Source organism: Falco naumanni, chromosome Z, assembly GCF_017639655.2.
Source record: "Falco naumanni isolate bFalNau1 chromosome Z, bFalNau1.pat, whole genome shotgun sequence".
NCBI lineage: Eukaryota > Metazoa > Chordata > Aves > Falconiformes > Falconidae > Falco > Falco naumanni.
In genome coordinates, this window is record NC_054080.1 from 62314526 (window position 1) to 62331189 (window position 16664).

The window sequence follows — 16664 nt, forward strand, 5'->3', positions numbered from 1 at the left end:
TCCAGTCTCTTCCTGTCCTCCATGTCCCTTTTACATCCCGCCCATTTCCACCCTTATAAATTCTTTAACAGATTGCAGAAGCTTTTGATCTAAGGTCTGAAAAGTCCATCACTATATTCCTGAATCTTATTCCTTGTTAATCACAAATAATAACATTTTATTCTGTTATCCTCTAAGCAAAGTCCAACAGCAAGCTGAGAAATTCTATTCCCAGAAAGGCATCTAAACTTCAAACACTATAATTGATGACACATCAATTTCTTCTGGTTATACACTTCATTGCCAAACCACCATTACTCCCTTGTTTCTCATGTGGCTAATTTTACAAGCATTAAGGTTGATGGCCCCACTTCCATAACACTTTCCACTTTCTTCTTTTTAAGACACACCAGCAACAAAATTCTAGATGACACTGATAACCATCACTAACACCACACAGAGAACTCAAATATCACAGCAGGCAATCAGAATAAGCCCTTATTCAGAGTCAATACTAACACACAGTCAGAAGCTTTACTTCTAGGAATGAAGCACTACATTCAACCTAGCTTACTGATCTTGACTTTGCAGGTCCTGTGGACCAGATGAAAATCTGAAAGAATAAGGCATGCACAAGTGACAACACAGGCTAAGGAAGATACTTTTAACACCCCTGGTTTCTTCATTATCTAGAAGTAAAAATTGCTCCTAGTCTGCCTTTTCACTGTTTGGGGAAAGTCTCTCATGAAGGAAGATCATTAATGGGATGCCTGGAAAATAGAAGCATGGTGTTCATGTGCAAAATAAGGATGTATTGCTAGCTCCTACACACATTTGATCTGTACTGGTTTTGCACTGTTAATAGGATACGTAAGAGGATTATACCTACATTCAGCTCTAACAAACTGTACGAAGTACAAAGAATAATGTCTCCTTTCACTTCTAGAAGATGCTCAAATACATTCTGTCAGCTGGAAGCTAACAGGCTGATGGGAGGAAACCTACTGCACCGCAAAATACATACGCTTGGAAGATATGTTTGATGTGCTTGCAAGACCTCTTAACCTAGGTCAGTCTTCCAAGAGAGATTATTAGTATTTTACTTACTTTTCCCGTTATTCTGTAACTAATGACACATTGCAGCATGAGACGTGTTCTCAATTCTGAGAAATCGAAAGCTCTCTATGACAAGAGGGTTGACCCTGGCTAGCACCACTTCTGTATTTCATTCACCAAGAATGAGCAAGAAAAGCATCATAACTAACAAAGACACTAGTTTTAATCAGACAATTTAGGAAAGGAGTCAAACATCTAGAACTCTGTTAAGCAACTGAATCTACAAATGCGTTTTAAACCCAGATGTGCAGTGCCTATTTTAACAATGATATAGACAAATAGAGGTATCTCTGTATTTGTGAAACAGAGCGCCCAGACATCAACTTCTTGCATCAGTTTATCAGAAGGTATTAGTTTCATGGCTCTGGATCAGATCTTCTCCAGCCTTTTGCTGTGTAGAAATATTGTGTATAAAGGAGGCCTTATGAAGATGGATGCTCATTTCCCTCTACTACTAAATTAGAGCTACATACTGAATTAGAACTGCAATTAATAATTTGTTAGAAGGTAAATACAAAGAAATATGAATGCAAATACAAATTCATGGGCAAGGAGTTACTGAAATAAAGTACGCACAGGAGAACAGCTCTCTGGTCTTCAAAGCTAGAAGTAACTGAAGCATGGAAAACCTGCTACCATTACTTGGCAATTTTAGCATTTCATAGGAATAAATACCTTCTATTTTACAAAGATCCTCAGTGATTACTCTTAGAAGTTGAGCTGGTTTTAAGTCAAACAGGAATATGGCATTCAAAGCTATACATAGGCTTAGCATTCAAGTAACTCCTCAGTTCAAACTCTGTATTTCTGAAATCCACCTAACTGTTTTGGGAACATCTTAGAGACAGATTAGCTACTTAGGCCATTACTATTATATCTTCCTCATGTTTCTTGCAAGTGCCATCCCTGTACACGCTCATTAACTTGCAGAGTATTAAATAGCTGTTCATAGAGACAACCAACAATCTCAGGCATTGAAGACCTGAATTCCTGGACAGAAAGAGCTAAAATTTAAAGCAACTCAAGTTTCAGATGCAGGTCCCTCTTGCTCTCTAGTAAGTTTATTTAAAAATAAATTCAGTGACGCCTGATAGCTATTAGATAAAACCAAATACAGACAATTAATGATTTGAAATGTTCCCTACAATTCTAAGCCAAAACATTTAAATAAAGGCCTTTTCTAAATACATCATTTGCCCAAGCACAACTGATACCATCATTTACTTATCTAACCAATTAGTGTCTCTAAAGTATGCACTGTATTTGTTTGCAATCATTTATTATCTAACCTATAATTTTGCAGCTTCTCAGGCAACAAACTGCTATCTTGCAGCTGGGGAATAAAATGCACAAAAGGGTGCTGGTGTGCTGTTTGAACACATGCAATTACTGGCAGTTACATTCTAATTAGCATAATTAGTTTTGAAACAGTTCTTATAATAACTGTCAACATTATGTCAATTTAGCTGAAGTTAATGGCATATTTAACAAAGACACACTCATTTTCAGTATTTAAAAGAATGGAAGAAGGAAAGTCCTTTCTGAAAAAGTAAAACCGCTTTTCAGACACTGAACATTTCTTACTTTGTTTCAGCAATTCATCTTCTAAAAACAGCACTTTATATAATTATCACCCTCCAGCTTCTGGAAGACCATCCTTACAAATTAACACTGATAAAGTGGCAATAAAAAGCAAGTACAACAAAGTACAGATGCTTGCCAATTCAGTCTTCTGTTGTTTTGGGGAAGGCAACGGGGGGGGGGGGGGGGGGGGGGGGGGGGGGGGGAAGCGTGGAAGTTGGAAAAAAATCTAGAGGTAAATCTTGGAAAAACTAGAAGAGGTAAATAGTGTGCTAATGTGCTAAGAAGTATCAAATGCTTCTAGTCAGACAAAACATCCCTTTACTGCTTACTAGGAAAGGGCATAAGCCACTCATAAAGGCCAGTTTTTTACCCTTTTTCCAGTTTTGGTAAGTTACTAGATACTATTTACAAGTAGCCAAAGATGTTGCATTATTAAATCAAGTAAATATTTAGTCATTTCACTGACTCTTTTGAGTTTCCAAGAAGAAACAACATGTCTTTCAGGTAAATATTCATCTTCTGCAACACAAGGAACAGCCCAGCGTATGCTTAGTACTTGCCATAAAGCTGAAGTTACACAACCAGTCTTGACTGAATTTAAAAGCCAGGTGTATTACAGTGTACATGTTTCATTTAAGAATCTTGTTCATAGTGGGGTTTTATTACGTGGATATTTCAAAGAGCAAGTTACTGTTCACTAGTCATGAAATATGCTGTCTTAAAAAAACACCTCTCAACTGTGAGAAATCTTTGCTGGTTTGGGGTTTTTTAACTTATATGAAACACAAACAAAATGAAAGACTTCATGCTCCTTAAAGTAGATTTTTTTGGAGGGTTCGTTTTAGTTTTTTTTAAATAAAAAAAGTAAACAAAACAGGAGTTTGATATTAAACCATGGTGAAGACAAAGAAAATCCATGGAACTTTTACCCAATTAATTTGGACACATTCTTTCCCTTTCAGATGCACATTTATCATCATGTATCATAAAGGCATCTTACGTTCACGTTTCTACTGGGTTTATGTATGCAGCTATCCAGAAAAACTTAAAATCAGTTAAAACTTGATTCAATCCATGCCACTCAAAAGAAGTATCTTTCTGCCTATAAAATGGTAACTGCTCAGTTTCAGACTCATTATTAAATTTTAAGCACATCAGCTTATTATAATGAAGTATTACCAAATTTACTTTATTTCGATTTATTTAGAACTATTTCCCAAAAGTTCTGCTAGCAGTAATAAAAACAGACAAGTCAAAACAGTAAGTATTAATGGCATTTGTAAACACTTGTAGAGCAGCAGGGGAGCTGGGAGAGAACAGGAGAATTGCTCCCACACATTGGACGTTGGATGAGGCAGTGACATTAAATTAATTCCCAAACCACTTCAACAGAAAAGCAGCACTTTCAGGAGCCAATTCATTCAACCCTGAAATAGGTGCCTAAAATCAGGCAAGCTGTCAGCCTATAGGGCAAGCAAGGAAAGTCAGCTAAGCTAGCTCTATCACTGTTTCCCTACATTAGCGCAGAACTCTGCACTGAGACACACACTGAATTGCCTTCCAGGAGCATGTATTATTCTCCACTGACTATGGTGAGGAAGAGACTGACTAGACCAACATTTGACCTTTGAGAACATCCTAAAGTAGAATTGCTCTATACCTCAGCTTCACCTTTCTATTTAGTGTCAAAGACATCCTGTAGTCCACGTTAATACCCCCTGATGACTCCCATCCTCTGAGTGACCACCACAGAATCTGTCTGTTACGGACAGCTCAACATGCTCCTGCCAGAAGCAGAACAGTAACAAGACAATCACTTAGCTATCTCTGGATTAAGAGCCCCCAGCAAATCTAATACACTAACAATTCATCTGAAAATCTGCCTTCCCCGTACACATTTTTAACCCACTTATATGGTTTCATACAGAAACTGTATTTTTAATATACAGTCCAACTGCCTATATTACAGGAGTGAAACATGCATAGCTACTAAACTCTAAAGAAAAAAAACTATAGCCCATTTCAAATCAATATTACATAACTTACTTAAAAATCTGTAATTCACCATAGAAAGGATTTACACTGTGACACGGTAAGTGACCTAGGAAAGTTTTTTGTCTTTTGTACCCCACCTGCAAAGCCACTAAACAGTAGTATGCATCTTTGAGCTTCTTGCTTGTTATTCTTGTCTGTATTGACACATAATCACTACTCACCATCAGGTCCACATCAGCTGGGTATCAACCCCAGCAAGAGTGATCCATCCCAGTAGAAGAACTAGTAACAGGCTGATAATTGTTCAGATGTGCAAGACACTACATTTAAAATCATTTCAACTCAGACTGTGAATATCTAAATGGAAATTCTTCATACAAGTCTCTTCTACATAAAGTCAAACTCTTTCCTACATATAATTAAAAGCTCCCATTACTAGAATGTAACAATAGGCCTCCCCAACTCAACTCTTTCAAAGCACAGAACGAAAACCAAATAAAAAAGTGGAGGAGAGGGAGCGATCCCTAACTTTTGGGCCCTTTTAAGCAAAGGCAAGAGTCTTTCAGAAGCCTAACAGCAAAGTATTTGTCACAGGAAGTTTGAGAAGAGATTTGCCTGTGTGACCATGCAACATTAAATCCCTTAGGAGACAAGTCTGATTGGCAGTTCCAGATAAGAAATAAATACATCCACCCCACGCACAATCTGCTCAGATCTGCGTAGCAGGCCCTCTCCTGTTTTTGCACCAGCATGGAAAGAGTTGAAGTGAGGCACAGAGAAAAGATGTAGAGATACATGAAGGAAGAAGCCTGTGGAAGACAAATATGCCCTAAAACTCAGTAAGTGATGAGTAAAAGGCCCTTAAGGAAGCACAGCTCACGGAATTTTTCGTAGGTCTGTTACTTTATGACCATTTAAAACACTTTCTTAACAAAGCTGATGAATCTTTCTCTTCCTATAGTTTAACCATTACACTAAAACATGAGCACAATGTTGCTAGTGGCATAACACATAACTGTTGTGTGCAGAGACAGAGGACCAAATAGCAACAAGGCATACTTAATTTAGATCAGAAGAAATTATTCTTTTAATCCCCAGCTACAGAAATACACTTCCTTCACCATGAACTGTTTCTCCTAACAAACTAGAAATCAAAAATACATAGGTTGATACTTAGTTCCCTGGAAAATACTAGGGCTCAAAGCATAGAATTTCCAATAGAATCAAGCATTTGTAATAAGCATGGAGTCCAATAAACCACATCTGCCCCAAAGAACCACAACCACCACTAAGCAGAAACTATGATAACATTGGTAAGTGTAGATTTGTTGCCCATAAGTGAAATGCTATTTCAGATAGACTTGTGGAGAAACCAGCTATCTACATACCAGTACGATATGAAAAACTAGCATGGTGGTATCTGTTTAGCATTATCTGATCACAGCTTCTTTAATCTGAAGATTATGCAAAAAAAAGAGGTGAATTCCACCCCAAAACAGACATGGATCAGTGAAGTTTTAATAATCAGCCAAAAGGCAGAAGAGAGCCGGGGCAACATTAATAAAAATGCCCAGCGTTTTTATACAACATGCCATACATATATTAATTATCTGAATAAAAGTATAGGCTAGTGTACATGGTACTGCATTAGGGTGTTCTGGTTTGGGCCCCTCACTACAAAAAAAAGAGTGCTGGAGCATGCCCAGGGAAGGGCAATGAAGCTGGTGAAGGGTCGGGAGCACAAGTCTTATGAGGGGCAGCTGAGGGAACTGGGGTGGTTTATTCTGGAGAGGAGGAGGCTCAGGCTGGAACCTTATCACTCCCTACAATTGCCTGGAGGGAGGCTGTAGGCAGGCAGGGGTCGGTCTCTTACCCCAAGTAACAAGCGACAGGACAAGAGGCAATGGCTTCAAGTTGTGCCAGGGGAGGTTTAGATTGGATATTATGAAAATTTTCTTCACTGAAAGGGTGTTTTGCACATTTGAAGCACTGGCACAGGCCACCCAAGGATGTGGTGGAATCACCATCCCTGGAGGTGTTCAAAAAACATGTAGATGTGGTGCTTATGGACATGGTTTGGTGATGGACTTGGCAGTCCTGGGTTAGCGGCTGGACTTGATGATCTCAAAGGTCTTTCCTACCTAAATGGTTCTGTGATTAAATTTCAACACATCTTAAGATCTTAATATACAGAAGAACAAAGCAGCATAATGGATGCCTGAAAACAGAAAGCTGAAAGTTCAAGTGTATGATGCATCTCAGCCCTTATCATTTTATCCAAAAGACTTAAGCTCACGCTTCATACACCCGTGTTCTGAGGACAGTCCTGCAGAAAGTGGAAACAAAGACATTGATAGAAAAGAATGCTCAGAGGAAAGGACAGTTATCTTCTATTGCTGTCTTAGAAAGCATGCCTTTTTTTCTTTAAGGAAAGAAACCATTTAAATACAAACAGCTATATTAATGCAAAATTCAGCTCAGACTTTACACAAAATCCAGTAACCCAAATCAAGATTTACTGCTACCATATATGTTATTCAGCTGCATACTACATTAAATGAAGTTGTATGTAGAAATGCACTAGGTACTTTAAAAACACAACTTAAAGAGCAGAGTTTGATCTGGAAATAAACACTAGTTTGACCCCCATTGCCCCACCAATAAATACAGAAATGCAACAGATATTTTTTTTTGTACACTCCTAGCTTAGAAATACATTACTCACCACAGTGTCAATAAGCGTAGGTGCTGACTGCCCAAGTGCTTGGTAGTGTATGCGAACAAGATTAGAGGTTTCTGAAGGTCTCCACAGCTGCTGCCCAGTTGCATTAGGAAGTAGGTACTTGCCTGTCAAGTTAAGAAAGACTGTGTTAAAATACTAGATGCTGCAGATGAGGCAAGGCAATGGACTGAGTTTACTGTAAGATAACACTCTTAACATTCAAAAACATTTGTTTTTTTCACTATAGCCCTGACCAGAGGGGATTCCACTAAAACAGAATTCCTGCTACTCACTTGCTAGTCCTTCACATCACCCTTCCACAAGCTACACTTCACTTAGGCAAATTCATTCTTTCCGCATTCAATTTCAATATACAACTGTACTTCTTTCCTACCTAGAAACACAATGCAACAACAGATAGAAACATCCAGAATGGCGAGTCTGAACCAAAGAAACTTAAATTCTGAAGGCCAGCTAAAAATAATTTTAAAAATAATTTAAAAATAAGAAATAAAAATATTCTACTATATACTCCTTGAAGAATAAGGTTCCAAGCCTGAGGTACAAGACCAGGTTTGTTGGAATAAGGCACTTACTACGTAGATAACAATTACACCACCCTGTGAGTGGGGACTACTCTGTTTCTATTCCAAAATTCCTTATAATCTACCTAGTAGTAATCACTCAATTCCCGAGAAAGTATCTGTACCCAGTGACCCAGGTAAGAGGAAATCCCTGAGGCACAGACCAGCCAAACCGCAGGAGCACTGGCATCAGGCTCTGAGGGAGCAGCTGGCAGACCCCTCCTCAGTGGTTGCATGCTGACCACCTAGTAGCATCACTTCATTGTGGCCAGACCAGCTCGGGCCCAGTGCCAGAGAAGGTCAGATCCCCAGCCAAAGCTCTGCCACTCAGTCTGGAACATGTCCCCACAGGTACTAGTTAGGTAGAAAGCACCTCTGGCTCAGGAAGCCCCTGAGCTGTAAACCAGCAGTAGGGAGAATACTCAGGTAACTAAAAGGACAAGTATGTAGTGATACTGTTCCTTTTTGCTTACTGTCAGCCCCTGTCAAGGAACAGAACAAGAGGCTATATACTGCTCGTATCACATACGTCCACCTTCAGTTTGCGACAATAACACTACTAAAGCAACTGACTTATCTTAGAAGACAAGCTGATGCAAAGTGACAATTGAAAAGATTATTATTATTTTTTAAATCAAATCTAGGTTCAAAACCACAATGAACAGTTCAAATGAAAACCACCTTCAAATGAAACATTCTAAACTTTTGTTTCCTGAAATTACTAATTCCCACCTCATTAATCTTGTCACCTCAGAGAACTACAGAGTGGGTATGTGTATGACCATTGACACGGGATTTGCCATGAAATCAAAGGCCTCAGCTTCATAACTTTATTTTTAACAGCAGATCCACTGGTCTCTGTAAACTGACTGTCTCAGAGAGTTGCCAAGAAGCAGCACAGGACAGTCTTTTTAATGCTTCCCAATTAATCTTCAAGATGTGCTACTGTTCTTTATTACACTGGTAAAGCAGAATCCACAGACATTTTTCACCCAATTTCCTAACAGCTTGCCCAAGACTAGAAGAAAATGTGTAACAAAGCTGTGGTTTCTTGCCCAATTATCCAGGATAACATTTTCCAGAACTGGAAAGACTGAATTAATTTACCATCTGCTCTCTTTGCCTGTTTATATCAAATTCTGGTTAACTTTTTACACAGTCTCTCACCATCCTCAACTACAAGGATGCTATAAAAGCTTAAGGCATTGATTCCAACGTCCACATGTCTGATATTCCATTGAAGTCAATCCTGCAATACACCAGTGACTTATGCAGTCAATTACAGCTTATATCTATCACCTCAAAAGGTTAATTCCTTCTCATCCAGGCACGAGAAAGAGAATTGAAAAGTGAGTGGGGAAAAAAAAAGCTATATATACCTCGCGCTTAAACAGGTATGTTTTATTTCTTTAATGCTTTCCACATCAAAAGAGGTCTATGCATTTCCTTTACTTGCTTTTTGACTCTACTCCTTCAAGTCAATGGTAAGATGAGGTTCTCTGGGTGAAACCAGGTATTTCCTCATGCTGGCTCCCCTCATTACAAAAATCTCTCGAGCTAGAATGCACCCTACAAACACTGTAATGAAACTCTGCAAGAAGGCTCCTAAAATTCCAGCAAAGTCAAGCCAGCTCCAAATATTGTATCACTCTTGGTAACACCAGTAAAATGCTTTGGCAACACCTGTTTAGTCAAGTAGGCATATATTACACAAGTCACTCAGAAACTCTGTATTAACCCACCCTAGAAGCCACAGGAAAATTACATTAAACAATTTGCAAGTTGATCACTGTTAGCATACTCTTAGTGCATTTTATCATCATAGGAATCAATACTTGAAAACAATAGATTTGTCCTCTGATCTTTAGGAAAAAACAGAATGCAAGTAAGAAAAAGGCCTTGTTTATTAAAGCTTGTTCTAAAACCGGGGAAGAGCATCACTCTTTGGTTAACCAATACACTTTCTAGTCAGGGTTTGAAAATAGTCTCAAAATCCATTGTCAGACATTAGGCTTTTCCCAGAGTACACTGATTCTCATTTCAGATAAACCCGCTGAGCGTCCCATGGGAAAAAAAAACAAAATGGAAGGCCATCATTTGTATTTTGTCCATAAATTAATCTGGTTTTGTTTAGGTTTGGATCCCAAGCCAGAAAGGTTTATTATTAATGTTTGTCCTTACTTTTTGCTTTAAATGCGAGCCAGACCCAAAATACGGCAAACCAATATTGTGATTCCTATTCATGTCAGTCACCCAGCAGAGCACAGCGCTCCGTACCTTACCATGGGCAGGGCTATGCTGACACAGAACATCTCCAATGGACACCATTATTCTTTGTCCTTTATAGGCATCTCTGTTTTACTCAGTTTTTATCTTGCTCAAATGTCTGAAAGAAAGTCTAAGATATTTTAGTACAGAGGCAAGATGGGAGGCAAACCTACTCTTTACAACAAGAAGATCTTACACTAAGCCTTTCCTTCAACTGTAAGATTTTGCCTGACTGACAAGAAACCAGAGTAGATTAACTCAGCATCACAGGGCCAGTGTCTGCACTGTAAGAATTCACTTAATACTCCATTATTTCTCTTTCATGATTAACCTCTAGAAATATTTAAAATAACTTTGGATAGCCTGTGGAGTACCTAATTAGGCAGTCAACACTAGCAAAACTGCCAATGAAAATGTAAGCTGGAATGACCTGTCCTCCCATCCTTACCCCAAACAGGAGCCTTGAGGGTACTGGAGATTTCACAACATACTGAAATCAAGGTAAGCGTAGCACACTGTCTGCAAATTCCAGTTCTTATCATAGTGCATCCAAATGTGCTTTTAAACACAAAAATAGCATACAATAAACACGCTTTCTATAGAAGCAGAAAAAGCCATGGCTTGTACAAAAAGATGGTAACAGATAAACCTCTTATCTGGGAATACCATTAACCTTTATGCAGAGAGGTATTACCAGGAGATAAGCAGTTACCAACAAGAACACCAACTGCAACAAAATATCTTTAAATAACAGCTGTACTTTCAATCCTGTGCTGCTTAAAATAAGAAAAGTTGCATATACTTTACAGGAATGAAATGAGTTTTTTCTATTTCCAAAGGCAAATGGAACATCAACATTTCTTACAGAAAAAAAAAAAAATCTGCCAACTCAGTCCACTTTCTTTGAGGGATTACAGTGCCACTGTGTTGAACCACCATTTAACAAAACAGTCCCTCACCACTAGTTGGTCAGCAACTCTCCCTGGATTCCTCCCTTAAAAAAAAAAAATAAGAAAAAAAAAACCCTCGGACTATCCACTCCTTTTTCTTGCTGCTGTAGAACTCCCACATTTTCTCCTGTTACAGTTTCACTCATTATTGCATGTATTTTCCCCCTTTCACATTTTCTTTAAGAACCCCTTGAGTTTACACATAACCACACTTTTCACATAACAGTTTGGTTGGGAAGGAACCTTAGAAATCACCTAGTTCCAGCCCCCCTGCCATGGGCAGAGACACCTTCCACTAGACCAGGGTGCTCAAAAGTCACATCCAGCCTGGCCTTGGTTTAAGCACTGGTATTACACATAAAGCTTAAGCTGAAATGCGTTATTACTTTTTACACTGCATTCATTTCTGCCTCCAAGTTTAATGCTGCAAGCAACTACCCTCCTTTTTGAGTGAACTGACTCATTGGGGGACAGAGAAGAAGAATTCACCTCAACTCCACCTGATCCCTTCCATCTTAATTTGGCATTTTTGGCCCACATACAGCACATAAATACTGCCAGTGTCCAGGCCAATCTCCATCTAACAACAGACCATTGCCACACCAGTAGTAATTTTCTTATTACTTTCATCAGCTACTGATGCAGACAAGTCAACTACTGATACACGTCCCCTGCTGCTGTCCCATTCGATCCTAAGATGGCCTCTGAGCGCCTCCCATGCCTTCCACAGTGGCTTTGCTGGCACCTCTGCTACCACCTCTGCTACCCTTCCTGTGCCTGAAACTATCAAGAGAGCCCAAAGTCACAACACTGTAACCAATGGCGTCTCCTCCCACACCTGAATGCAGCCCTCATTAGTCCAGCACATTTATCAAAACACATGTCAATGAAAGGTGTCTTAAGTTGATTACATAATGGCAATAACTTAATACTCATTGGTAGACACAGGGAATACAACACTGGAGTTCACCGTTATCTCCCTCTGCCTCTCACACGCCCAACTTCCTTTTATAATGGGCATCTGTAGAAAGCCCTAACGGAATCTTTGTTACTTACTTCCGTCATCCAGCATGCACATATTTGTTGTATGCCTTACTGCGTAAGGCCAAAAGAGACTAAAAAACCACACATGCTTCCTCAAAGATCAGTCTCAGAAGATGGGCTTTGCTTTACCTTAATTAGAAAAATCTTCCCTACAGCTAAAGTAGTCTTCTTCCCCTCTCCCTCTCACATCCATACCACCGTGGGATGGCTGAGAATTACTAAATGAGCTTAAACTTAATACCTATACATCTTCCATCTTCAGTTAGAATTTAGAAATGACTTGTCTCAAATCTTCAGCAGTCTCATGTTCAAAAAGTACATTAAACTGGACTATGTTTAAGTGATGATGAGAAAGCTGTATTGCTCCTTCTGATATGTAAATTTGCAAAAAGAAGAATCCTGCACACCGAAAGCTCAGAGATAGCTCTTACTTGCAACTCTAAATATTGGCAGACTTGCAACAACCAGGTTATGCATAGCATACACGTGCTCTAACTTTAAGAACATCAGAAAACTCACCATTGCTCAGTTCAACCACGATGTGAACAGCTACTTCAGCCTGCTGCCAGTATTCTTGGCTGCCAGCTCTCTACCACCTCAACATTTATCTTTTTGCTACCTGCTTCAAAGAAATTATGGTAAGATATGAAATAACTATCGTCCACTGCACTGTGAAGAAAATGCCCAACAACCCTATTAGGAATGACAAGTGTGAAGTGATGTGTCAACACACTGCTTTCTCTACAGTCCCTACCTACTACGATCCCTATTTTTGCTTCATATATACCTTCCTAGGCCACATGATTAAAGAAATTATTTGTAACTATATGTTTACAGTATTTTTTCAACAGATGAAGTTTCCCAATAGAACAGCTTGCCCTCATTTTCACAGGAAAATATCTATAGACTTTTCCATTCAAGTCCTCAACCTTCAACCTAAGGACTAAGCATAAGAAGTACTTTCCCCTCTTCTCAAGCGTTTCTCAAGCTGTACATTCAACTGATGTTAAAGCATATGTCTTGGAGCAAGCAGGTGCAATTTCCCTCCACATGTGGTCAGACCACTGGCTTCACAACATCCATTCAACAGAGTCCACCAGTGAAAGAGGAAGATGTAAGCCTCTAGGAGTACAGATAATGTAGTCTTGATGTGCAATTATAATGTGTTTATAAACACAGCGCAGAGACAGTTTTGCACTAACAAGCTGAGTTACTAGCAACAACAGGACTGCAGCCTCACAGAGCTCTAATTTAGGTATTCAGCTGATTAAACTCAAGCATTTAACTAAGTCCAGGCAAGTTCTTTCATGTGTGCTTCTCCAGGTACTTTGCTGAATATACTTCAGCCAGCTAATTCAACAGCTCTTGGGGTATTTTTTAAGGAGCTACAATGCAAACTTCAGAAATTTAATATGCATGTTCATTTTCTCCACATTTTATTTTTCTACTATTCAAGATGACTTATCAACTTTCAAGCTGCTCTTATAAGTATCCCAGAGAAGTTTAAACTCTACCTCTCCACCCCTCAAAACAGCCAACTTGCAAATGCATCTGCTAAGCGGGCACTCTACTGCTAGAGTTTACTTTGATCTCAACACCAACTTCACATGTTCCGATGACACAAGCAAAATTAAGCAGCAATCAAGGAGTTAAAGATAAAATAATGAGACAGGAATACAGTATCTTCTGTTCTCAAGGTACACTATTACATGATGCAGAGTTCAGACATGAAAGAATATGGAAATTATCTTGCTAGGCACACAGGGAAGTAAAAACACAACTCTGCAGGCTGATTGAAGCCTTAGACCAGGGGTCCTCAAACTACAGCCCACAGGCCGGCTACGGCCCCCCAGGGTCCTCAATCCAGCCCCTGGTATTTACAGACCCCCCCCCGCTGGGAGTTGGGGGGGAACCAAGCAGCCGCAGATGACTGCCTGCCACTGCATCCGCGCGCCGGCCCCCTGGTTAAACAGTTTGAGGACCCCTGCCTTAGATGATGAAGGTAACTGACAGTGACAAACATAAGCTAGTGTCATCTCAACCACCAGTGCACCAAGAACCATTTAGAAATGTGTATTTCACAGCACAATATATTTACTTCATCTGTAAAAGACAGCTTTATACTGCATGCTTGGGAAAAAACTCAACATTTTCTCAGGTGTGTAATTACAGAATAGCTTGCACCTATCTCTTTCCACTAATTCTGGATGAAGTTTAACATGTGGTACAGTGCTTTAAGGAAGCCTTTGAGGAAGGCAGTGAAAAGACTCCAGCACATGTTCTGGGTAGGCAATGCTACTGAACGAAGGGTGTTGTGCCTGTTGTCATGCACACCTGGCTGTTGAACCTTCTGTAGCCAAGACAGAGGGGTGTTAGCGCTGGTGCTGGGCTGCCACCCTCTCCCCACTACTGTCGGGGAGAGCCCTCAGGCAGCTGCAGCTGAAAAAAAGACGTTCTAAACTGAGTACATCCAGTCCTGTCATGCATCACAAACATGAAAGCAATTTTGAAACTCATTTCTGCTCTGATATCTGAGGGGAAGAAAACGCAGGAAGTAAAATTTCTACAAAAAGGCACGTCTGAGAGCTTTGGCACTGGCAGCCATCCTTCCTCTGCATCCCACAGCACCCTGGCTTCTGGAGCCTGAGACAGGCCAATAAAGCCCACCAAGCTTATCCCCAGACACAGCCATGAAATCACAGGAGTTTTTATGGAATTGTGCATGCATAATTAATAAGTCCCATAATTGGAAGTCAGTAAATTATTTTGACATTATACAGAGGAAATAGGGAACACTTCCCCCTTATCTACACCAGCTGGACATCATTAATAATCTTTTTAAAATGTTGCCACTAAAATAGTGACATTACAGTTATGACAAGCATTGTACAGAATGTACAGAAGTTACCATTTCCAAAGAGGTTTCAAGATACAAGTCCCATGATTGTATGCCCAGCTCTCCTCATCCACCAAGCTGAATCAAGCATTTGACACTGTAAGGTTTCATGAGCTAATCTGCATTTTCAGCAATATTAATAAGAAAAAGATACACAGCATAATGTTTGTGAAAACCCTGGATTTCTACCACTGCCAGTTGGTCCCCTATATGACTTCCCTTCAAAGTCCTGCCAGCACATGCCAACCCACGGATGAGAGAATAGCTTATTCTTTATGGCCCATAAAGCTGTTACCTTTCTGCCAGTTAGTGTTTGTAAAGCAACGAATCTCTGATGCAAAGAAAACAAAGAATCCCCAGATTCATTTCAAATCAACCACAGATTAGTTATAAGGGAACAGCAGTAACTGCCGAGTATATCTGGATGACTGATGACTCAGAGGTGGAAAGCTGATCAAAGCAGGAATATTAAAGAAAAAAATATACACATCCTAAGACTTCTTAGTTTTCAGCTCTTCACTAGATCATGAGGTAACTTCATTAATGTAAGTGCTTTCAAATCTTTGGATTAAAATTCTATAAAATTAAATCTGTATGTGTTATGTCACCAGTATTTCTGTAAGATCAATTTAAGGTTAGCAAGATAACAGCCGTACCACAATTAGAGACAATTAGCCCAGCAGGAAGCCTGTTTCCAGGCAGTTATTGATGAGATAACAGGAGGCAAGATAAGAAGTTGATGCTACAGGTAACAAAGTGTATTTTTTTTCCTTTATATCTCACTGCAGAGCTTATTGGTACAGCAGAGAGACAACTGAGCTAGCTGCAGCACTCTGCAGACTACAAACTCTTCTCAACAATATGCTCTCATACCTTTCAGAAGTAGAAAGGGAGACATCAATCTCCAAACGCTGCACCAGGGCAGCTGAGAAGACGGAACAGACCTGCACCGCACACTGCAGTACAGATGAGCAGCCATGAGACATGAAAGCAAGGCCAATTTGATTTGCTTGTCCAAGTGATTTGCCAGGTTAACCCCCTCTGCAGTAAGAGCTTATTTAATTTCTCAGCCTTTCACATTACTTTCTGCCATGAATTCTATTTAAGCATCTCTGAACACAGCAAACTAAAATCTGTAGACAATTTAAGCCAAAAACCCTCTGACTGTAGACAGTCCTTTGAAGTCTGTGGAGATCAAGAAAACCAGCCACCACAGAAAAGCAGCTTTTTAATTAAACATCTTTTCTCCTGATTAGAAACAAGTTTAAAGCCCCACTCTGTGCACTGTTAGGAATCCTTAAGAAGGCCATCTAAGGCTAGAGCGAGAAGCATTTAAATACATATTGTACACACCAAAGTCTATTGTCCCAAGAAGCACAGAGCTGACCTGACCTGACCTGACCGTGCTTTGCTTTCAGTCTGCCCAGCACTCCTCCAACACCCCTGCACACCCAGCGGGCACCAGCATCCTTCTGAAGCAATGATCCTTTCCCTCTCTACTTGACTTTGGGCTACTAAACGAGTAG

At 39.8% G+C, this 16664-nt stretch overlaps 1 protein-coding gene across 1 annotated transcript in view; it reads right to left on the minus strand.

Annotated features, from left to right (window-relative positions):
- MAST4 (microtubule associated serine/threonine kinase family member 4) overlaps nt 1-16664 on the minus strand; it is a 272663-nt gene that overhangs the window by 195120 nt on the left and 60879 nt on the right. The window contains exon 3 of the mRNA XM_040580146.1: nt 7400-7521. Within this exon, the coding sequence (XP_040436080.1) occupies nt 7400-7521 (122 nt within the window). The remainder of the gene's footprint in view (nt 1-7399; nt 7522-16664) is intronic.